This window comes from Colletotrichum destructivum, chromosome 8, assembly GCF_034447905.1.
Source record: "Colletotrichum destructivum chromosome 8, complete sequence".
Classification (NCBI taxonomy): domain Eukaryota; kingdom Fungi; phylum Ascomycota; class Sordariomycetes; order Glomerellales; family Glomerellaceae; genus Colletotrichum; species Colletotrichum destructivum.
In genome coordinates this window covers 4,028,550-4,051,955 of record NC_085903.1, presented here as the reverse complement: position 1 = coordinate 4,051,955, position 23,406 = coordinate 4,028,550, and the positions used below count along the sequence as shown (strand labels likewise).

At 55.4% G+C, this 23,406-nt stretch overlaps 7 protein-coding genes across 7 annotated transcripts; 3 read left to right on the top strand and 4 right to left on the bottom strand.

Annotated features, from left to right (window-relative positions):
- Positions 1-114: 114 nt before the first annotated feature.
- Positions 115-8,462, bottom strand: CDEST_13073 (Putative Acyl transferase domain superfamily, phosphopantetheine binding ACP domain, thiolase; the record flags this gene model as incomplete). Its single annotated transcript, XM_062929229.1, has 5 exons — positions 115-458; positions 540-1,282; positions 1,398-6,975; positions 7,082-7,820; positions 7,908-8,462. The coding sequence occupies 5 exons, from the start codon at positions 8,460-8,462 to the stop codon at positions 115-117; spliced, it is 7,959 nt and encodes a 2,652-aa protein (XP_062785280.1).
- A 1,259-nt stretch (positions 8,463-9,721) lies between these two features.
- CDEST_13072 (Putative major facilitator superfamily, MFS transporter superfamily) lies at positions 9,722-11,886 on the top strand (the record flags this gene model as incomplete). The annotated part of the gene is made up of 9 exons (XM_062929228.1): positions 9,722-9,871; positions 9,940-10,016; positions 10,092-10,143; positions 10,218-10,392; positions 10,459-10,482; positions 10,549-10,620; positions 10,688-11,191; positions 11,251-11,411; positions 11,473-11,886. The coding sequence occupies 9 exons, from the start codon at positions 9,722-9,724 to the stop codon at positions 11,884-11,886; spliced, it is 1,629 nt and encodes a 542-aa protein (XP_062785279.1).
- Positions 11,887-12,365: 479 nt separating this feature from the next.
- Positions 12,366-13,561, bottom strand: CDEST_13071 (Putative TauD/TfdA-like domain, taurine dioxygenase TauD-like superfamily; the record flags this gene model as incomplete). The annotated part of the gene is made up of 2 exons (XM_062929227.1): positions 12,366-13,355; positions 13,415-13,561. 2 exons carry the CDS (start codon positions 13,559-13,561, stop codon positions 12,366-12,368), a joined length of 1,137 nt encoding a protein of 378 aa, XP_062785278.1.
- A 537-nt stretch (positions 13,562-14,098) lies between these two features.
- Positions 14,099-14,872, top strand: CDEST_13070 (Putative serine hydrolase FSH, alpha/Beta hydrolase; the record flags this gene model as incomplete). Its single annotated transcript, XM_062929226.1, has 2 exons — positions 14,099-14,573; positions 14,646-14,872. The coding sequence occupies 2 exons, from the start codon at positions 14,099-14,101 to the stop codon at positions 14,870-14,872; spliced, it is 702 nt and encodes a 233-aa protein (XP_062785277.1).
- Positions 14,873-15,060: 188 nt separating this feature from the next.
- CDEST_13069 (Putative UDP-glucuronosyl/UDP-glucosyltransferase) lies at positions 15,061-16,482 on the bottom strand (the record flags this gene model as incomplete). The annotated part of the gene is made up of 1 exon (XM_062929225.1): positions 15,061-16,482. The coding sequence occupies one exon, from the start codon at positions 16,480-16,482 to the stop codon at positions 15,061-15,063; it is 1,422 nt and encodes a 473-aa protein (XP_062785276.1).
- Positions 16,483-16,829: 347 nt separating this feature from the next.
- CDEST_13068 (Putative Globin-like superfamily protein) lies at positions 16,830-17,360 on the bottom strand (the record flags this gene model as incomplete). Its single annotated transcript, XM_062929224.1, has 1 exon — positions 16,830-17,360. One exon carries the CDS (start codon positions 17,358-17,360, stop codon positions 16,830-16,832), a length of 531 nt encoding a protein of 176 aa, XP_062785275.1.
- A 550-nt stretch (positions 17,361-17,910) lies between these two features.
- On the top strand, positions 17,911-19,114 carry CDEST_13067 (Putative GroES-like superfamily, alcohol dehydrogenase-like, NAD(P)-binding domain superfamily; the record flags this gene model as incomplete). Its single annotated transcript, XM_062929223.1, has 2 exons — positions 17,911-18,503; positions 18,592-19,114. 2 exons carry the CDS (start codon positions 17,911-17,913, stop codon positions 19,112-19,114), a joined length of 1,116 nt encoding a protein of 371 aa, XP_062785274.1.
- Between the last annotated feature and the right edge of the window lie 4,292 nt (positions 19,115-23,406).

Sequence of the window (23,406 nt, the reverse complement as noted above, 5' to 3'; positions counted from 1 at the left end):
GCGAACCGGGCCGGAGCGCACGGTCAGAGACCAAAGTCAAGAGTTCTCGTGCAGGGGCTGAGTAAGGACTGTATATTCCAAGGTACAATTCGTTTTTATCTTCTAGCTACCACGTTACTTAGAATTGCTAGAGACGCTTGTCAGCTCTGAAGGCAGGGAGTGTGTAGAAGAGGGTGTGCTGTCGCTGTCAAAGCTTGTGTCTGACGCCGAACTGACGAGAGGGTCGGCGAGGGCCTCGTTGGTGTTGATCTCGAGGTTCTCGACGATGAACTGCGCGATCTCCAACGTCGAGTCTCCGCCCAGGGTTTTCAGCACCGGCACGTCCACTCCAGTCTCTTGGATGGACCAGTTACGCAATAGCACGGCCACAAGAGAGTCCACGCCTAGATCCACCAACGGCATGTTCGGATCAAGCTTGTCGGTAGACAGGGCAAGCCTAAGCTTGGCCAGCATGGCGTCTGCGATGGTGAGAAAAGATGCCGTTAGCAGACGCATTCAAGCTGAGTGTGGTTTCACAAGTGAAGGACGTATTAGCACACCTTTGACAATCTTGAGAGCTTGTTCCAGCCCCATCGCTTGGGCCAGACGAGCCTTGAGGGGGACTCTCGCCTCTTGGTGAGCCGACCCTGCCCCCTGAGCCCCGCTCGCGCCTCTATCACGAACCCAGTGGGAGAACTTGGGGCTCAGCCCCCAGAAGGTATCCGCAGCCTTTTCCGTCGTTAAGTGCTGCAGACCGGTGACGATTTCCGAATCGCCCACCTTGGGGCCTTCACGACAAGCCACAACGGCCTCGGCGAACATCTGATGGAGGTCCGGCTCGGACACGGGCAGCAGCTGCGAACGATTCAGCAGACGGTCGGCAGCGTGCCGGTCGAGGCCGCCGGTGCGACGCTCCCGTTCGACGTAGCCCACGCCGACAACCATGTTGATGTCTATGGCGCTGCCCGGGAGACCGCGGGTGCGGCGGTTTCGCACCAGCGCCGTTTGGAAGCAGTTGGCGGCCGAGTAGGCCATTTGTCCCATGTTTCCGATGATAGAAGCGAACGAGGTGAGGACGATGAACCAGGAAAGGTCGCCCTCCTCGGAAAAGAGCTTGTCGAGATGTTGCGTCCCGTCGACCTTGGGTCGAAGCACCTGCTGCAGAGTATCAAAGTCTGTCTCGACCATGGGCTTGTCTCGCAGGATCATGGCACCGTTGGCCACGCCGGCGATCTTGGGGAATCCGAGGTCCTTCAGGATTGCATCTTTGGCACGCGCTGTACTGGCGAATGAGGTGACGTCCCTATGGGTTGGTTGGGAAGCGGTTGTTAGTATTCGGACCTCAAAGGGGGAGAGAGGGCCCCGTCATGCAGGAGAAGTGCGGAACAAACACGGGACAAGGGCAACAAAACACTTACATCGAGACTCCGACCACGCGTGCGCCGTTCTTGGCGCCGTGTGCCTCTACCCAGTCTTGAGGCAACTTGGGGTTCCTGCTCGACAAGACGATGTTCCGGGCGCCGTGGTCAACCATCCAGTCACACAGCGAACGGCCCATGTCTCCAGCGAGACCGACCAGCCAATACGTCTCGTCACGGCGGAATAGGCCAGGTCGGCGGTCGATAGGTTCCACTTCGACATCGACCATGGGCGAGGATGGCTCAGCGTGTTCCGCCCAGTCAATGATGCGAAGGTCCCTGGGTCGCGTGAATCTCGCCTGTTCTGTCGAGATCTCGTTGAGATGCACCATTTCCAGCGGCATGCCATCCGGGATGTCGTAGAGCAAGTCTGTCGCCAGCTTGTTACCGTCCCGCAGAAGCCGCGCAACGGGCTCGAGATTGCAGCCGGAGGCGGTCGCAGTGGCGGCGAACGTCTGCACCGGCTCCGCCTGCGCGGCCAAGAATAACGACATGTCGTAACGAGCGGTCTGCGAAGGCAAGTTCTCTCGCAGCGTGGCCGACAAGGCATACTCGGGGCCCCCGCCGCCCAACTTGTAGACATGGCTATCATCATCCGCGACAAGGCTGTATCCGGACATGTCGACAAAGACGTCCAGCTTCTTGGGGATGGCGGCGGCGATGACCCGACCCGGCGACCGTGGGTGTAGGCAGATCCAGTTTTGCTTGCTTGCTTTGACGGGTTCGGCCGACGTGAAGCGGACGTTGATTTGCCTCTCTCTCGCGAGCTTGGCGAAGATGCCGGCGAAGACGGCGTCGGGGCTGTGGAGAAGCACACTGCCCCTGGGAGGGATCACCTCGAACAACCTATGGCAGAACAAGAAACCCGCCACGTACGACAAGAAGGGCTGGATGATGCCTTCGCCACTTGTGGGAATCGCGCACACCCTGGGAACTACAACGGTGGAAGCGTGCTTCGGCGCCACGCAGACGTATCGAGTGCCGTCGCCATGCAGCGCAGCATCGTGGCCCACGACGAGATGTAGCCAGCCGGCGTGTGTGCGGACGGATGACAGGAGGGCATAGTCGACTTCCATGACCATCAAATCCCCGGCCTGTACGCCGGCGTCGGCAAACACGTCCAAATCCGCCTGAATGCCCTCGCGAGCTTCTTCCCTCAGGTTCCAACATGTTTCTGCCTCGTTCCACGAAGCTCTGACAAGAGGCGCAGGCGCCGTTGCGGACAGGTCCCCGCCGCGCGGGAGCTCGATGGACTTGGTCACGCGGCGATGGAGAGAGTTGTATCTGTCGTTCCTCGCGGGATCTGGAACCACTCTCAGAACCTTGAGGACTCCGTCCTCGAACGCGTACTCGGGCTCAAGAGTCCATGTCATGTTCTTCTGGACCCTCTTGGCCTTCCACTCGTGCTGTATGGCGAGCTTCAGAACGGTATCCGCGACAACGTTGGCAGGCAGGTCCGAGGCCTCGTCGACGTCTAGCATCTGAAAGGTCTTGACCCCCATCTCGTTGACGAGGGTACGGATGACACCAGCCATCATCGAGGCAAAGGGAACAATGCCATTCCGCGCGCCGGCGGTCAGCCAGAGGATGCTAGAGCACGGCGTCAGCGCTCCTTTCAGAGCCTCCCATCTGTGGCTGGTCAAGTCCTCGAAGACGGGTGCGTTTAGCTCGACGAGGGAGAGCAATGTGCAGTGTTCCGGCAATTTGAGACCCTCTCTGCCATCTTCATCATGCGGCGCAAGGGCGTCGAGGGACTCGATCTCATGGATCCTCTCCACCATGACATTGGCGACGGCAGCCGTGTCACGACTCGCTGACGCGAAAATGCTGCGAATGCCCTTCGCCAGCGCCTCCGCATCACGTCCTACCCGAGTGCCCAAAAGGACCAGGTCTGGGATGGTGTATTGCTTGGAATCTGCTGCCGCCAATGGTGCACGCAGGATGCGGAAGTCGTCGTCGATGGCTCTCGCCATCCAAACAGAGGCCTGGTTGTATAAGCCATTGAGGACAGGCGTGGCCGTCTCGATGCCCGCAAACCCGCTTGCCTTGAGCAGAGTATCCCACTCGGCGAGCGAGACGGTCGGTCCCCAGGGGCGGCCCGTCTCGGCACCGATCCACCAGCCTTCCAAGCCGCCCTGGACGAAGCCGGCGCGGATGGCCGTGTCGTCGACACACTCGACTGCCATGAGGAACCCGCCGGGCTTCAGCAGGGTGCGGCAGTTCCGCAGCGTCTTGCCCAGATCAGGGGTCGCGTGCAGGACGTTGCCCGCAACGGCAAGATCGTACATGTTTGTGACGAAGCCCTGCGCGGCCGGCTCGTTGTTGATGTCCAGCGCCTTGTACTCAAGACGGTGTCCCCACGCGGCCAGGTCCTCCCGGGCCTTCTCGAAGAAGCTCGGCGAGATGTCTGTGAAGGTGTACGAGGCGAAGGACTCTGACAGTGCGGACACAATGCCCTTGGTTGTCCCACCGGTGCCGGCGCCGATTTCGACAATCGACATCTGCGGGTGCCGGCGGGAGACCTGCAGTGCGAGGTTTGCGCTCCACTTGTTGAGGTCCGCGAGCCCGAGACCCTGTTCGTAGTATCGATCGAGAAGACCACCGGCCATCATGTGGACCAAGATATTCTCGTCGTTGCGGATCACGTCGGGCAGATTCCGGCCGACTGCGAGGCCAAGTTTCACGTCCGCATCGTCGGCCATCGGAGCACTGATGCAGTCGATGGTCGCCTGGTCGTCCTTCAGCCAGAGTGCCGGGATGTACGGATGATTCCCACTCTCGACGAGCTGATGGACGTGATCCGCCCAGCGCAGCAAGGCAAGGCGGTGATCCGCGAGTGGAGGATCGCGGTTGTCCTTGGCCTTCTCAACGTGCAGTGTTTCTCGGATGGTGCGCAGGTAGAAGAAGGATATCCGCTCGAGGGCCTCAGCCTTTGCCAGCCCATCGGGAGCCACGGCGAACCCCGTCGTCTCAGCGAGGGCGCGCTCGCCGCTCGGGGCGTCTGCAACCCACGCGTACTGAGAGAATACGTGGCGGTCGTTGACGGGCGCGAACTTGGAGAGCGGTACAAAGGCCAGTCCCTCGATCTCCAACAGCTTCTGCCTGTACCCCGTCGTATACAGGTCGACGTCGCCCACCATGCGGTTCCGTTGCGTCGCGTCCGTCAAGACCGTGTCGAAGGCCAAGAGGTGCTCTTCGTGCACGGCGCCGTGCTGTGCGGCCGCCGATAGCAGACCAGGGTTGATGCGAATTCGTTTGATCTCGCGGGGCGCGTGCATCGACCAGAGGCGGTTGTCTCCCGGGGCCGAGTAGGCCGCGAAGAGGGCCTGAAGGACGCTGTCTAGCATGCCGGGGTGGATGAGCAACGGTGTCTCGGTGCTATCAGGCTCGACGACGGGTCGGCGGACAGTGCCGCTCGAGACGTCCAGCTTGCGCTGCAGACTGGTGATGCACTTGAAAGGCCCCTCGTAGTAGTAGCCTAGCTTCGTCATGGCGGCGTAGAAGTCGTCGACTGCCACGTCAGCCATGGCAAGGGGCGCGGTGGTCCGAGGTGCGAGCATGTCCGAGTCGTGCTGCCCGAGGGTGATGAGCACCTCACAACTGCAGTTGAGCAGCAGTTCGTTGGCCTCCTTACTTGGGGGTGATGAGCAGGTGAACCGGGCGGTGATGGTGCCTTTGACGGCCTCTGCGGCGGTGTTGTCGCTCTGGTGCATGACCCATTGAATGCCCGATAGAGCCACCACAGTCTCCGTCCCCGCGTTGGGAATAGCCAAGGCCTTTCTGATGTCGACGTTGTTGAACTCGAGCAGCCGCACCGAGTGTTTGCCAGCCAGCCTCATACAAGCCTCAACTGCCATGACGAGGTAACCCGCTCCCGGGAACACCTGTTGGCCCTGGAGCGAGTGCCCAGAGAGCCAAGGGATCTCGTCTGGCTTGAGCCAGTTGACCCATTTCCACTCCTCGGCAGAGGCGTCCGATGTTTTGCTGCCGAGGAGGTCGTGGAACACGTCCTCTTGTCGGAGAAAGTTCCGCGTCGACCGAGCCTCCCACCAGAGTGGCCTGTCGTGATCCCACGCGTATGTCGGCAGGTCGGACAGAAGCCGAGCACGTCCGGTACCAAAGGACTCCTGATAAGCCTGCAGGCGAAGAGGTTCCGGACCGCGGAGTGTCCACAAGCCTCCAAGCAGCTCAGAGAATGCATCGACGTCATTCACGCCGCGTTGAAGGGTTCCAAAGTATGGAGGAGAGTTGGCAGCCTGCCCGTTTCCAACAACCGTCTGAATGATGTCCGTTGCCGGCCCCTTCAAGGCTGGATGTGGCCCGACTTCGACGGCAACGTTGACGCCAGGGTGCGAGGTGAGCGCTGCCTTGAGAGCACTCAAAAACAGGACTGGGCTCGTCATGTTGCGAACCCAATACTTGGCGTTGATACCGGCGTCCGGAGCCACCAGGATACCACTGTCGACGCTCGAGAACCACCGAACGGCACCCGCATCTTCATCGGGCGTGAGACACTTGATGCCGCAGGCAATCAGAGACTCCTCGTACGCCTTCGCAGAGGCAAGCATGTGATGTGAATGGTACGCCTTGTCTACGCGGAGGAGCCGGCAGAACTTGCCTTCCTCCTCGAAAACGGACTTGGCCTGCAAGACGGCACTTTCGTCCCCTGACAAGGTCACGCTGGAGGGGGAGTTGACGGCGGCCACGGTGATGCGCCCTTCCATGTCTTCGGACTCGCAGAGGGCCGCGGCATCCTCGTGAGATGTTCCCACGGCCAGCATGGCACCCTTCTCACCCCCGCCGTGTTGGCGCGTCACCCACAAGCCGCGGTAGTAGGCGACGCGGATGGCATCCGTGGCGGAGAGTAAGCCGGCCGCGTATGCGGCAGCAATCTCCCCAGAGGAATGGCCGACAACAGCTTCAAACTGGATGCCAGCCAGCCGTAGAAGATGAACGAGAATGATCTGCACGGCGGTGCATAGTGGCTGCGCTACGTCGGCGGCTGCGACTCGGGAGATGTCTTCTGGAGCAGACAGCTGGTCGATGAGTTTCCAACTGGGCCGGTCGTGCTCGACGGGCAATGTATCGAGGGATGCTTGCAGGTCGGCTAGGACGGACGAGGCAACCGGGGAGGCGGCGATCAACTCAACCCCCATCCTCGGCCACTGCGCGCCCTGTCCGGTGAAGATTCCCAGGTACGATGTGGATGGCTCAGCGGATGTTCTCCCCCATGATCCCATTCTATCGTCGTTCTCATCTTCCTTTCCTTTACAGACCACATCACGAATCTTGTCTGCGAGATCGGATGCAGTTGAAGCCGTCAGCGCCACCTTGTAGGGCAGGGCAGATCGTCTGCATCCGAGTGTGTATCCTAAATTGTCGAGGTTGACGTCTGGGTGATCCTCGAGGTAGGACTCGTACTTGACGAGCAACCCGCTCAGTGCGTCTTCGGAAGCAGCGGAAAACACAAAAGGCAGCACTACTCTTGAAGCACGGCTGCTCTCCCCTGTCCTCTGCCCGGAGGCCGATGTCTCCTCGTAGCTTTCCAAGATGGCATGGGCATCAGTACCTCCGAAGCCTATAGATCGCAATTGCGCGGTTAGCTCTCTTCACGCGCTGTGCGATAAAGAAATGTCACGCCCCCCCCCCCCGTCCGTCTTGCGAACAAGGTACATCACACTTACCAAAACTGTTCACACTGACTCTCCTCGGTTGGTTTCCGGGGACTGCCGGCCACGGCCGCAGCTCCGTCGGGATGCACAAGTGCTTGTAGTACGGCGCTACCCCGGGAGATAGCCGATTGAACAACAGATTGGGTGGGATCTCGGCATGCTTGAGAGCAAGACAAGCCTTTAAAAGACCCGCGAGCCCGGCCGTGCCCTCTGTGTGGCCTACGAGGGTCTTGATAGAGCCCACGAGAAGCCTGTCGTTTTGCTCATAGGCGTTGTCGCCATCCGGGTAAAAGGCCGACACGAGCGCCGACGCCTCCTGAGGATCGCCGACGGGGGTTCCCGTTCCGTGCGCCTCGAAGAATTGCGGCCAGTTGGCCTTGTTCGTCAACTCCAGCCCGACTTCAGCATACGTCCGCCTGATCAGGTCCGCCTGCGCCTGACCGCTGGGCATGGTGATCCCTAGCGTTCGTCCGTCGTGCGTGAAGCCTGTGTTCCGGATGATGCCTTCGATCGCGTCGCCGTCGGCAATGGCGTCGCTCAGCCTCTTGAGAAGCACGGTCGCTATGCCGTCGCCGCGCGCATAGCCGTCGGCGTCGGCGTCCCACATGCGCGAGCGGCCGGTGGGAGAGAGCATGTTGAGCTTGCTTTCCGTCAGGTAGGGAGAGACGTTGATCATCAGATTGGTGCCGCACGCCACTGCCACACGGGAGCGGCCTGTTCGCAGGTGGTCTACTGCTTGGTGGACGGCAACCTAGAGATAATTGTATCGTCAACAAACGAACGCCTGGGGAGAAAACCCATGTGGGATATGATGTTCTTGAGTAAGATGCTTGCTTACCAGACTAGATGAACACGCCGTGTCGATTGTCATTGATGGGCCATGCCAGTTGAAGTAGTAGGAGATGCGGCTGGAGGCGTTGCTTGGCGAGACGCCGGTGGCCGTATATTGTGGAATAAATGTCGAGTCCAGCCCCAACGTGATGTTGTAGTCGGTGCACATCATGCCGACGTAGACGGCCGTGTCCGAGTTTTGGAGCGAGGAGAGCGTGAATCCCCCGTGTTCCATGGCTTCGTATACGACCTCCAGCAGCATGCGATGCTGGGGGTCCATGGCCTCTGCCTCTGCGGTGCCCACGCCGAAGAACTTTGTGTCGAAATGTCGAATATCATCTTGCCCGTCCAGGAAGTAGGATTCCGTTACGTTTGTGGTGCCGTGATGGCTGCCCGTCGGGTGATAGAATTTGTCGAGATTCCATCTCTGCCTTGGAATGCGCTGGGCCAGATCGCGGGGCGACCTCAGAAGCTCCCAAAGTTTGGAAGGCGAGTTGGCAGATCCTGGGAAGCGACATCCCATGCCAACAATGGCTATAGGCTCTAGGGCGTGAGCGTCCATGGCTGATGTGACGCGGTAGAACTCTGCGCAAGACTCTAATAGCCAAAGCGGTCAAGGGAGAAAGCTGAAGGCAATGGGATGAATAGGCACCAACAAAGCTCGCTTGGAAGTTACGACTCTTACAAGATCGAATGGAACAACATCAGACGTACTCTACTTTATGTACTGTTGATGGTTCGTGTCAGACACCGCTGCTAGAGAACCATTCTGTTTCACCTCATCTCTTAGACATGGTCCATCACGAATCTCATAACAGTGTGGAACATCTCCAGAAGAACTGCTGAATGTCACACTCGAAACTGTGAAATCGACCCTTGTGCACCGCCGCAGAGCTACTCACTACTAAACGCAGCCCCGGCGGGTTGCTGACCATGATGAAACACACAATTCATTCAAGAACTTTGAGCTACGAGCCAAGAAACCCGCCGGACCGGGTACAACTTACTCTTCGGGTCAGCTGCAGTGGCATATCTCTTACAGCCGACGGAGGACGGGTGTTAACGCACTGGTGGAGAGGTTTGGCGGCAGCTTGGCGGAAACGGGCGATACGTGCACATTTGTATTATCATAGGGAGTTCGTGGTTGTCGCGCAAGCGTTTTAGACGATCTGCATTTCTAAACCGCCGTCCCAGTTAAACCTTAGACGGTGATATTCTCTCGGGTCAAGAGCACTAAGCAGTTGTCTCGCCACAACAATAGTGGGGTGGTAGGGAGTCATCTTTCATTTTTATTTATTGATTATTATCTTAAATTTCAAAGAACGAAACATGGCATCAATCACCATTGGCTTACGGACACAAATAGTCTGACCACTACCTGTACCTTTACCGGGGTAACCTTGGTGACCTTAGTCATGCTCATTTATAATGAGTTTCGCTCATGAATAAAACACTGCAATGGGGCTCTTGAGGTAGCACAGGTACAGGGATACGATCTTGCGGGAACGATTGTAGTGGATGCGTATGATGATAGCCAGCCTGACGCCAGACTTGGTTTCTAGCGGTTTGAGGTTTGATAGTCACACTTGTAACGCGTGACACCACCCTTCCAGAACAGGCAAAGACGATTAATGGCTGCGCATCTTGGCAGTGATACACAGCCGGCTGCACCGCCTAGTCAGTAGGAGAGGCGGTCCCACGACCCCGTCTATACGCCGTGATAGACTTCAAACAACACTGCTTCTTCAAGTCGACGCGGGCGAGCCAATAATCTTCGCGATCATCACAGTGTTGGAAGTCAAAGTGACTTCAACTCCAAAGATGGATTCGCTATCCATTCAATCCGAACCCCTCGAGCACGAGAAGAATGTGCAGCATGAATATCTACAAGGCAGGGCATTGTGGGCGGCAATGGGAGGAACTTGTCTTGTCGTGTTTGTCCACTTTCTTGACGGCTCAATCCTCGGTCCTGTAAGTTCACCGGCGTGAATACTGAGCAAAATCTGGACAAGTCCCTCATTGACCATGCCGGCAATCAGGCCATACCGAATATCACGGACGAATTCGAATCTCTTCATGATATCGGTTGGTACGGGAGCGCGTACTTCATCACCAAGTGAGTCAAGAAAATATGGTTACTTACAGGCTTGAAGCAACTGCAATCTTTGCTAATCACAAGGTGGATAACCAGCACTGTTTTCCAACCGATTGCCGGCAAGATATTCACTTTCCTCCCTACAAAGGTGCGTCGGCTACCGCCCAGACCATGGGGTTTTCCAAGACGGGCTTTTCCGTGGCTAAAGAACGACGCGTGCAGTGGTCTCTCATAGGCTTCATCCTGTTCTTCGAAATCGGGTCTCTTCTATGCGGAATAGCCAGCTCCTCCGCGATGCTCATCTTGGGCAGAGCAGTGGCGGGCATGGGGGGTTCCGGTCTCTTGATAGGAAACCAAACCGTCATTGCCGGCCTAGCGCCTTTGGAAAAAAGACCTGGTGAGTCCACGCCCGACCGTGTTTGGATTTGAGAGGGAAATGTCGAGCTGACCAGACACACGCCAGGGCTCACTGCAGTGGTCATGTCTCGTGAGTCGTCAAACTCTTGGTCCCGAGCCATTTAGTCACTCCTCTAACGGCCGATGGATCTTCTAGTCGCGGCCCCGGGTATGCTTTTGGGTCCGATTGTCGGAGGCATCATTACTGAGTACAGCACCTGGCGTTGGAGTAAGCAATACCAGAGACATTGTCTCTTCTTTACTGAACCGGTTCAAGATACTCACACTCGTGCCAGTCTTTTACATGAATCTCCCCATCGGCGCCGTGGCAATCTTGCTACTGGTTTTCACGGGTATACCAGAGCAGACCGCAAAGCCCGACTGGCGCATCGTGCTCCGTGGCCTCCATCACTATTTCGACATTCTGGGCTGTGGCCTTTGCACGGCTGCGACCTGCTTGCTGCTTCTAGTGCTTAACATCGGCGGCGACCTGCTCCCCTGGAACAGTCCCATACTCATTGGCATGTTTGTGTTTTCCGTGATCCTGTTTGCCTTTTTCGTCTACTGGAGCGTTCACATGGGTCATCAGGCGTTGATGCCACCGTCCATTGCGAAGCAGCGGGTGGTTTGGTCCGGGGCGGCGACTCTGATGTTCACCATCGGTGCGACGACCGTACAGAGCTACTTTCTGCCGCTTTACTTCCAGTCTGTACGTGGCGAGTCCGCCATGACCGGTGCGCTCTACACGATCCCGGGCTTGCCGGGCCAGATCCTGTTCTCTCTCGCATCGGGCTTCCTGAGTGAGTTCTGGTCTCACCTGCCATGGAGGAGGTCGTGACTTTACTGACTCGTTATACAGTCGGTAAGATTGGGTACTATCTTCCGTGGGCGGTGGCAGGTACTGCAGTGCACACCGTGGCATGCGGTCTGCTGAGCAGGTTCTCGACCGCCACACCCACTCCTTATTGGATTCTGTCCCAGTTCCTTGCCGGTTGCGGACGTGGAATGTCACTACAATCAGTGAGTTGCAACAAAAACAAGCACAGCAGAAAGCAGCTAGCTAACCAGGTGCGCATCGTAGCCCAGCATTGCTACCCAAGTCGCCCTGCCTCAAGACCAAATCTCCATTGCGTCTTCCATCGTGACATTTGGCATGTATCTCGGAAGTGCGCTTGCATCGACTGCTGCCAGTGTCACTTTCGACAACGTGTTGCAGACGGAGGTCGAGCGACGCATCTCCAATGCAGCTGCGGCAGACATGGTTCTAACCGGAGGAGCCACAGAGTTTCGCCAAGTCCTGTCTGGGGACGAGCTAACAAGTGCCTTGGACGCATTTGCGGGTGGTCTCCGGGGCGTGTTCCTACTTGCTACGGGCCTGTCTGGAGTCTCTTTCCTCTTCGCCTGGGGCATGAGATCATCTAACGCAGGGACCCAAAGGACTGAGGAGAGTAGTGTCAAAGAAACTAAGGGCGTGATCGGTGCTAATGCGAATTGAGGGCCAAGGGGCTAGGAAGTTGGCTTTGAGTCACTTTCGCTAACCTTTGCGTCTAACCTTGTTACTGTTGTATCTACTCTTTTAGATTACCCTTTCCTGTAAGGTGGGGGAAGTTTACTGTCTGCTCTAGATCCTAGCCTCTGATAAACCCTACTTGCCCTGGCCAGGGACATTCCCAGCGTCAAACAAGGCAAGAAAACGATTCAGCTTCAATGTAGTTGGCTGTAGTATGTGCACACCAAGTTCTCTGATTACTAATCCACATGCCAAAAGTCAAGATCCCGCCGCATCTAATATGAGAAGCCAAGGTTTTGTAGTGCGACAGCCATGACTCATTCTGTCTTGTTCGGCAGTATCTCATGGTTCGATGTGCCAACATTTTATCCATCTCGATAAACTTGCTTCAGTTCTTTTAATTCATTCAAACTAGACTAACTGCTGCCTGAAGCTTTGTAACGGCGCTCTCCCTGTTTCTACTACTACACTGTAGGTATGGCCTTCTCCAGGCCAGCAACGTCCTTTCCCGCAAGACCAAGCTGCTTCTTTGCCGCCTCCTGGACTCCAGTGTCATACTGCTGCATGACATGGAAAGCAGCGGACCAAAACTTCATGTAATCATATGTCTTTGCGTCGAAACTGTACGCCTCCGGGCCCTCGTCGAGGATCGTAGCCCGACGCAAGTCTCGCTTGTGCGATCCCGAAAGAGGCTGCCCACGGTGCATCACGCAACGGTTATCCCAGACCATCATGTCGCCTTTGTTGAGCCAGGGAAGGGAGAGAATATACTTGTCCTTCGTGGCATGGTTCATTAGGAAGTCGAGCTTTTCCTTCGACTCGGCCGTCGACAAACCCTCGATGTCGAAGCAGTGCGAGGCAATGTACAGGTGGGTTCGCCCGGTGTCGGGGTGCTTCTGGACCAGGTTCCGGAGAGAGGACGGATAGTTGGTGGCATCGAGCCGCGCAAAGAAATCGGGCGAGGCGAGCTTGCGGGAGTGCCACATGGAGTGCCTCACTCGATAACCGTTTGCTTGGAGCTCCTGCTTCCACGGCTCCGGTAAATCGTCCCATGCCTGGCGCACATCCACGAACTCGGTGTTTCCGCCCGTCCCTTGGGGCGGGAGGTCGACGGCGCGGAGCATGGAGTATTTAACCCGCTGGGGGTGATAGCTATTGTCTACGTGGAACAACAAATTGCCCTGTCGAGTTGGCAAAAAAGTGAGTAGAGTGCGAGATTTTCTTTGTGTGTATGGCTCCCATACCTTGTTGAAGTGTGCCTTTGGAGACTCGTCAGGAAGAACTGTACCGTCCAGGCCCAGGTTTCCTTGATCCTGCAACTCATCCGTCTCGAAACGGGCTTTGATGCCGCTGCCAGGTGGAATGTTCAACTTGTCGATAGCACCAAACATTTTGGCAAAATCGACATGCTTCTGGTCGTCAAGTGCCGTGTCCCGAAACACAAGAACCCCATACTGCAGACCATGACACGTTAGCATGAGTGGTCCATGAGAGCATCCTTTGATGGTTCCACGGAAGATGACTTGTTCACCTGATGCAGGGCTTTCTGAATCTCTAGTTGCACTTCTTCAGAGACCGGTTTGGAGAAATCTACTCCCGACACCGAAGCCCCGAAAACGGGGTGAAGCTGCTCCGTCTGAATGTGGGGTGCCATTGTCATGTGAATTGGTTATCGGCGAAGTGTGAATGTGATTGACACCAACATGATTAGCTACCCTGGCATAGACGGTGCCATATTTAACTTACCTCTGTGTCTCTAAAGCCGCGACCGGCCGGAACTGAGAGTCATGAAGGTGCTGAGACCAGAAATAGTTCAACTCCACTCCGCCGGGACTTTTGTTTTTTTCTGCCCAAACAGCAAGCCAAGATAGGACTTGCAAAAGTCTCCGCAGGACACATTGCTACAGACTGGTCATCTGTCAATGTGCCATGAAACTAAATCCGCCTTAGCGACCCGTGATGAAACTGGAACAGATCTTGTCAACGTTTGCCGGCCGGTCGTTACACGTCCTTGGCAGCTTCTGCGTGGCTCTTCCTATTCTGGGCCTTTTCTCACTCTGAAGTGATTCACAACCCTTTTTGCGAGTTCCTCTCATTGTTCCGTTGTTGCAAACGTCGAGATATCATCCTGAAAAACTGCCTGCAGTGCCCACCACCAGTCTGATACGCTCAGGACAAACACCGTGATACAGCATCCATGGTCAAACCCAAGATCCTCTGTCTGCACGGCGCAGGCTCCAACGCCGCCATCTTCAGAGTCCAGCTCCGGCGGTTCACAAAGGCGCTCGACGACCGTTTCGATTTCGTCTTCCCCAACGCGCCATTCGAATGTGGCATCGGGCCCGGTATGCATCCGACCTTTGCTGGCTCGGGGCCATTCTACCGGTGGCAGTGCGAGGAGTCCAACTCGGAGCACCTCGGGTTGACGGCCGAAGACATCAACCGCGAGCGCGAGACGGTGCGAAACCACCTGGGCAACCTGCTTAAGCAAGTGAGCGATGCGCCGTATGTCGGTATAGTTGCTTTCTCGCAAGGGTGCGGCATAGCCACGGGTTTGCTCCTCGACCAGCACGAGCTGGGTCGGTATTGGGGACAGTGTCTGACGTTCCAGTTCGCCTGGCTGGTGTGCTCTACGTATCCACCGTTGACATTGCTCACTTCCCCAAAAGAACGTACGTAGAAACACGCCGGCTGACGGGTTACTTGAAACGACAGCTAAACTGACACGCGCACACACGTTGTAGACTCGGCGATTCATGACCAGACTGTAGGGATCCCCTCGCTGCATCTTGTTGGAACAAAAGACCCCTACAATGGGCAGTCAAGGAAGATGTATGAGAACTTCTGGAAGGGGCCGAAGACCAAATACATGGAGTTTGAGGGCAGCCATCATGTTCCTACAACGCAGGCGGATGTGGATAGGGTGCTGGGGTTTCTATCACAGATGACCCAGTCTGTTGTTATTATGTAGAGCGTATTCAAAGTACGAGTGTAGCTGCTTGGACCATGCATACACATGTCCAGTAGTTCACAAAAAGAAAGTTGTCATGGTCATATCACAGCGCTCAACCACTCGACTAGCACGGCGCCGAGTGTCTCCGTCAGCGAGAACGATGAACCATTCAGCACCAATATGCTCACTTATTCCCGTGCTGGCATTTATGACTGCCGAACTGTGTCCAATGGGAATCCCTCTGTAGCACGCTCGATCTGTGCCATGGCATCCAGGCGGTCGTTTTCTGCCTTCAGCTTCAACACTGTCGACTTGTACTCGTCATAGCTCTCGAGGATAGTATCCACTGCCTCTCGTAACTCTTGCACAGAGGGCCGTCGCTTTTTGATCCCCACGGATGTGCCAGTCCACTGCCCGCGCATCACATTCTCTCGCTTTTCCTCTGTCGCCCCCGCGAGAACCGTGGGAACGCCATACATTACGGCCTGCGTCCAACCGCCGTACCCGCCATTCTGTACAGATATATCGCTCAGAGGAAGGATCACCTCATATGGCAAGTACTGGGCCACGTAGGCGTTCGCGGGTACTGGAAAGTCTCGAGGCAGCTCTTTGTCATGCCCTCCCAAGAGTGCGACGACCAAAACATCGCGTCGGCCAGCCAGCGCCTGCATGAGTGGAATCAGGAGGTCGTTGTAGTCCACGGACAGGGTCCCCTGAGTTACCATGACCAGCCGCTTTCTGGTCTGCGACGGCAGCTTGGCGTTCTCTTGAATGGTCGACCACCATGCCTGCGGCTGGAAGGTTGGCCGAAAAGACGTCGTGGAGACGTTGTTCGGTAGGCAGCCGATGAAGCGGATTTTGGGATCGAGATCAGACCGCGGGTACTCCATGCTGGGGCTGCATATCATCAAGACCACGTCCGCCGTGGTGGTCACCACGTCGGGCAGCCAGCCTGTGACCTGGCGAGTGGCACCGAGAACCTTCATCTCTTGGTTGACGCGCCCCAAGATTTGACGATACATTGGCAGGCTGATGATGACGTAGTAAAGGAGCAAGTTCGCTAGGCGTCCCAGCCAGGTCGTCGTCGGGGGGCTGCCAGGTCCGAACGGAGGAGTGTCGATGCTCCACACAAACATCGGATAGATGGGGATATTGATGACTTTGGGAAACCTGCCATAGCCCGCGGGCAGCGGTGCGCCGTAAAAGAAGGGGAGCGTCGCAAAGGCCGAGATGCACTCGTGTATGATGAGGACCTCCTCTTCCGGGTGCTTCCTGCGCACATGCTCCAGCGTGGAGCGAAGGACTCGGTGTCGCTGCAGCATGCTCCCGACGTAGACGTGCTCGGCTTCAAAGGTGTTGCGTCGGAAAACGTTGACGATCTTGTCCCTTTCGGCTTTGAATTCGTCCGTTATGCCCCACGGCGGATGCTCGATGAATTCCGCGCCAGCGCGGCGTATCTGGGCCTGATGTTCGGTGCCACCGATGAAAAAGACTGAATATCCTCGCGCGACGAGGTGCGAGCAGATCTTGAGGAGAGGCAGGGTGTGACCATAGGTCGGAATAGACATCATTACAATCAGAGATTTGCGCTGCGATCCTGTGTAGCCGAGATGTAGAGCAGACGACATTGTGAGCGTCTTGTTTGGTGTTTCTTGGACAAGATAACCAAAATTGAAGTCTGTTTGGGGATAATTATTGGAAAAAGTGGTTTTTCACCTAGCGTGTGTACAGAGTATGAAGCTTAATCATCGAATATATAATTCATGGCGGCACATGTGCAGGCAGGGTTTCAAGACGTGCACGTCTGATCCGGCTCCACGATTCAGTCCAAGGGTACAAAGATGAGTAACGCTACTGTCGTGTCTTTTTGGACCACTGACATGAATCATTTAACTATCCTACCAAGCCCCACGGCATGTTGTAACTGCGTCTGATCCAAAGCCACTATCTTCTTTGACCAAAACACCAAAGTTGCTCAGACGGATACGGTGTCTCTTCTTTGCCGTTGGGAGTATAGCTGTTTCTCTGAAGCTATCAAAACATTGGAGAGGACCCTGAACGCATCATCCCAAGCTTCCAGCACTTCGGGCGTCGCCTGATCTCCCAAGACCTCTCCAACGGCCTGGATGAACCCCTTGCCAACCAACGCATACAGATCCGGCGTGATGTCTGCGTCTACGTGTATCTTGGCGATCTTCTCCACCCCCTTCATCAGCTTTGGCGGATCGTCCAGCAACTGACAGTAAGCCATGATTGCCGTCGACAGTTGCCGCGGTTGTTTGGCGAACTTGGCAATCAGCTCCGGGTAGACGTCTTTCATGCTGTAGTAAAAGGACATGGTGATGGCCATGGCCTGCTCTTTGAGTTGTGGTGCAGTGGCATTGACGATGGCCATTTTCTCGGGCGAGACTGCCTCCACGTCGTTGACGGCCCAGTCCGAAGACGGCTGCATATCGTCTTGGGCAACAGCCGTCGAGGTAGCGGTCGCGGTAGCTGGTTCAAACATGGTATCTTGTTACTGGACAGCGATATTCAATTGTGTGGTTAGGTAAACTGAATCCTGTTGAACAGATCCTGATATGATCCGTCTTCTTTGAGCGTCTTCTTTAAGCGACTTTCTCTCATCTCAACCAGGCGGTTGATCGACACACTCGATGCATGCACAGCCTCCGTTTCGCTTGCCTTGACCCTATGGAGACCACTACAGACCACTTTACCGCATAAGGAGGTGAGGCGGTGCCGCCGACCTGGGATGGACCAACAACGTTGACAACCCCTTGCCGACGGCGACTTTTGCTTTTGCCCCAAAAGCCTCCCCACTCTTGGCGCCGAATCAGTCTCAGCTGCTTCGCCGACGGGGGACGGAGAGAGAACAGACACGGTTCACTTCGAAAACATGAGCTATATTTAGGCAAAACGCTTGGTATCAAGTTCGAGGCTGGGACCGAGACCAGGAGAAGACACGAATCACTTGGATAACGATTATAAACGCGGCAAATTCAGTCAGACTCGTTGCGCCAATTTCAGACTCAGTGACACTGCAAGACGCAGAGAAGATGTTTGACTCAGATACCCACATGGACAAAACAACAGTCCCCGGCGTACTCAGCCGTCAAACCGCAATCGTGGGATCATGCAATGGCAACCTGGAGATCACAAACGACGCCCCAGTACCCCAGCTCGAGGACGACATGGTTTTCGTATCAGTGACGGCCGTGGCCTTGAACCCCGTCGACAACAAGATGCAGGGCCGGCTGATCACACCAGGCGCAATCGCCGGCCACGACTTCTCCGGTACCGTCCTCGATCTCGGCAGCAAGGCAGCAAGCCTGACGCCAGCACCCCTGGCCATCGGCGATAGAGTGTGCAGCGCGGTGCAGGGCATGCACGGCCTCACCCCCTCCGTGGGCGCCTTCGCGCACACCGTCGGCGCCAGCGCACACGCCTGTCTCAAGGTGCCGGAAACCATATCCGACCTCCAGGCGGCGTCGTTGGGCACGGCGGTTGCGACGATGGGACTGGCGTTGTTCAAGTCCTTGGGCATCCCTGGACACCCGGAGGCGCCCATCACGGAGGGCAAGGGTAGGCATATCCTGATTTACGGCGCGAGCTCGAGTGTGGGAACAATGGCGGTACAACTGGCCAAACTGTGAGTAACATCTCTTCTGAGTCTACCGTGCCATTGAAGAAAAAAGACCGCACAGACTGATAACGGAGAGGCTTTTCCCGGCGCGCAGATCTGGCATGGTAGTGATCGGGACTTGCTCGCAGAAAAACTTTGACTTGGTCAAGTCTTACGGCGCAGATGTTGTGTTTGACTACAAGTCGAAAACCTGCGTCCAAGACATCAAGGACTACACTAGACACAGTCTCAAGTTCGCCTTGGACTGCATCTCCGAGGTCGACACTATGGCATTCTGCTACGCGTGCCTCGGCCGGACTGGTGGCAAGTACACGCGGCTGGAGCCGTTCCCCGACGTCCTCCACACCAGAAAGCACACCGTGACGCCGGACTGGGTTCTGGGTCCCTCGATGCACGGAAAGCCAATCAGCTGGCCCCCGCCGTTTGGGCGTGATGCTGATGTTGAGGTGAGGGAGTTTGCCGTCAAGTGGTTTGCCACCGTGCAGCGGCTCCTTGACGGGGGCAAGTTAAGACCGCATCCTGTTAGGGTTATAGAGGGATTTCCTGCCATCTTGGAGGGGCTTCAGACGCTGAAGAGAAACGCTCTATCAGGAGAGAAGCTTGTTGTTCAGCTTTAACGAATGTTTGCCGCTACTGCTTGTCTTACAGATAGGGTAGACAACCTAACCCTGACAGTTTAAAAGGACTAAGAGACAAGGCAGAAGACATAATAAAACAGTGGTATGTACTAAACAGAACAAAGCAGTTATGATAAGCTAGAAAGGGCAGAGGAACAACTCATCTCATACGTCACCATCTAGCCCCAAGTCTCAGCTCACTGAACCGGACTTGTGTAAACCAAGAAGCGTTAGGAGGCGTCAAAGGCGCAAATAAGACACAAAGCTTACTAGGAAGGGCAGGCCATGTAATCTAAGGCGCACCCTAGTTTGACGCAAATCATCAATAAAGCTCCTGGTGGACACTTGGGGCGTTTCCACGGCACTTCTGTCATCCTTAAACGACGGACAAGCCGGCAATTCGAAGCCGCTCGATGTATTGCGGTGTACCGCAGTGCAGATCTCTGGAAAACCGGCACCTAGAACGAAGACCACATGTCTAATCCCCAGACAATGGTCATAATGGCCATGGGGCTGGCTTGGGTTCACGAGGCGTGTCTTCGGCGAGTGGTGATTCGGGTTTCGCCCGCACAGTCGCAGAAACTCCTCGGCCTTTGCATGCTTTACATGTGAGTACTACCATTGATTCCGTAACTCGCGACATAGTTAACTACAGAATAAGGCAACGACTCCGAAGAAGGCTCCGACAGCTCCGTTGAGAGCTCCAGCGAGAGCCGCGACGGCGTTGGCTCCCATGCAGCTGTCTAAAGTAGCGACATGTGTTAGCACAGCTGAGCCCGTAGAAGACTTAGGGTTAAAGGGGGAGGGCCTGCTGTCGATACTCTGTAGCCTGATGCGAAGCTGAAGGTCGATCATGTTGGGCGAAGGCTTTGCGATACGAACGTAGTTTGGGTACTTTGCCTTTTGGCAACGGTGTAAGAGGATTCCGCTTCCATGCTGGGAGGTCATGTAGGTCCTCCTTTCCGCAAATCTAACGGTTTGCTGCGTAGAAGAGGCCTTCATGAGATTATGCATATTTCCGAGGGTGTGTGGGCCAGTATAGATGCCGTTTGCCGTGATCTCAAGCCATCTTGTGGACGGATTGCCGCCACCGTTCATCCATCTGACAGGATAAGTCCACTTGACACCGTCTCCGTCTTGGCACCACCCCTCTCTGCAGAGGGCGTAGATGGCTTCTCCAAGCATCCAGGCGATGGAGCCGTGGCCGATGTCACACCCCATATCAGCATCGTTTCTGCTGAACCACATTCTGAAACCAGTGTTGCGGGCTTGGAGCGTCGCGAGAGACTCGGCAGGGTCGCTTAGAGACCTCTTAGCGACAGTATCGAAGCCGTTCTCGTCGAAGATGGTCTCGTTGGTGTCCCTGTTGATATAATCATCAACGAGTACCATCCAGTCGGCGTTCAGATCAAAGTCCTTTGGGTCCTTGTCGATGGGAACAAGGTAACCGTGGTTGCCAGGCATTGCCTTGACCGCGGGGTCGTGCGCGACAGCGGCCAGGACGGGAGCCCAGAGCTGAGAGGCAAAGAGGCTGAGAGTGACGGAGCTGAAAGCGTGATGAAAGACGGTATACGTCTTGAAAAAAGAAGTTGGAGTGAGTGATAAAGGGTGATGGGCGTGATCTTGAGGTTGTTTATGGTGAAGGGGTGAAAGAAGGAGGTATAGAAAGCAACGGGATTATATACATGTAACGCATGCTGAAGAGGCGAGGCCTTATGGTGACGCCGACTCAAGCCATGTACAACGGCCGATGAGAGGTCAATCACAAACACTGAACCACCAATGGAATCCTGAACACTCGGGTCTTACAGTGGTACTGATAGCAAAAGTCGTAAATTGTGTCAACCAGGTTTATCATACTGTCTTTAACCAACCTGGGTGGGAGCCAGGGGGCCTGACCCCCTGGTAGGACCCTATTTATGGACACCTGCATGGTGCAGATAGGGATTTCTCGCCATATCGAGCCACCGTGGATTTCATCCAGAAGGGCCAAGAGAGGCAAGGTACAGAAGACCGCGACAGCCATGGCTAGTCCCGGCGGAGCTGAACTGCGCCAAGTCATCGCAATACTTGGCGTCTTCCATCGCACGTGCAAATGCAGGTGCTTAGTTGTAAAAGCCCCTCTTCGGGCGTACGGCAGAGACGGCTGCGGGCCGGGTGGGGAGGACCCCTGAGGGTTCCAGAGGGCCACGAGTGAAGGATTGAGGCACGTTCTGCAAGGTCAAGTGGCTCTGCAGGGCTTTGCCGCCTTGGCGCAGGGTATCATTGGACGCGACATGAAGCAAGCATGCAGGTAGAATGATAATGTGGCTGGAACAGGCTGCAGGAATCGTTCTACCTTTTCCGCTCTCCGGAGCACAATAGACAACTATCTGTGGCGTGCACGTTCGAGGCCTCCTTGGCCATGACTTACCATCACCCAGGTATGCATTTGGTGTTTTCATCAATGTGGCATGGCCATAGTAGCTTTCAGTGCCATAGAGTCCTCGCAAAGCGTCGACTTGATAGGGAGAAATAATTTGGGAAAGGATGCGACTTGCTGCAGACATGGTCAAGTGGCAGCATCGACGAGGCAACGTGTGATCCAAGTTAGTAAGCGCCGTTGCAATCCTTCTTGCACTCTAATATGCTGCTTAAAATTGAAGCCTGTGCCAGCACGAGTCATTCTCGCTGGTGTGCCAAGTTCAACCGCGCATAGCTTAGAAGTAAGGTTGCAATCTACGCCTGGTGACCCGATTATCTGAACTGCTCGCCAGCGGCGCATTGCGCGCATTGCGCGGACTTAACACAAAGTTCGCTTTCGCCTGCTGCTTGGACGGGTTCAGTTCGGCTCGCCTTCGATATACACAGATTGTTGACTTTCTGGATTCTTTTGTAGGGTTAGCTGCCTGTTATTTATTAATCTACAGGTAATTATGCAGTGACGGAATTCAGTATTATAATTCACTCAACGGTGTTGGCCTCGGGCGGGACGGGGCGGGGCGGGGCAGGGAGGGACACTAGGGGCGTCCGGTAACAGGGATGTAGATGGTAGCCAATCACTGCACGCTTCCTCTTGGTTTATAATTCATATGCCATTTTATACAGAGGACATCTTACCTCCTCTGATATCACTACTTTGGGACTTAGAGATATTACAATTTCCTGCCTACTCGAATTTAAACATTCCCTGGTGCGCCATCCAATATGTCTAGATTTCTCTGAGGCAGCGGTGATTCGTCCGACAAGGATAAGAACTTCGTTAACGTCTCAGTCTCTTTGAACCCGTATCTGTCGAAAGTGGAGACCATGAGCCACACACGTGACGGCGGAAAGGTGGGTCCAAGCAGTACATCGTAGGTGCCCAGCCTCACTCGGGCAATGTCGGAAACATTGATTGGATGGGTCCATAATTCCGTCGTCACGTGTGTGGCTCATTGCAACCACTAGTTGGGAGGCGTTTCCCCGTTGCATGCACAGATCCGAAGACACGCAATTGACCTATCATACTTTTCACAATGTAAGTGGTTTACCTGATAGGATGTGGCTTATTACCTCTTGTGTAGTGTCTAAGCCTAGGTGCGGGACTGCGGGTGAAGCCAAGCTAGACTTTGAGACAGACTTACTTACTTAGATAGTAAGCAGCTCGTTGAAACGGAAGGACGAGCTGTGCCTTTTGGCTTAATTGTGTAGCAGATCAGGTTTGAGCAATTGCGCCAGCCGTCATGGCTACGACTCTGACATACTAGTACCCTGCGGTACCTCCAAGACTGGACGTGTGACGGTTGAGATGATGGGGTTAGGCCAAATTTCGTGCAGGTCTTGACGACAGTGGCCGTGTGGTATGCAAGGGGAATCTCTTAGGAGTAAAGTGATATGCAGGGGGAAATATCGCTTACAACAATGACTCTAGGAGCGCAAGCCTATAGGTCACTCACTGCATGTTATGATTCAGATTTGCTGATCCTCAGCCAGCTTCGGGCCGAACACAATAACCACTTATCTTAAGTGTGGCGGTATCAAATCTTAGTCCAATTCACCGATTGACTGTGCAAACCAGCCCGATGGGAGTGCAGTTCCCTGTTGCCCGTCAAGCTTACAGCAGATATTCCAGAATTCAGCTTGAGGCTAGGCTAGCAAATGCGTCCTGTTTCATTGAGTGGCGTCTTGCAGGACTGTCCTAGGTCTCCCTGCATCTTATCCTCAGCACGACTTGTCCACTATTGACGTCGACCAATAAGAATGTAGAGCATTGGTCGACTGGAAGGCTCACGACGTCACAGAAGAAGTACTGGAGGCATTTCTTAGACCTC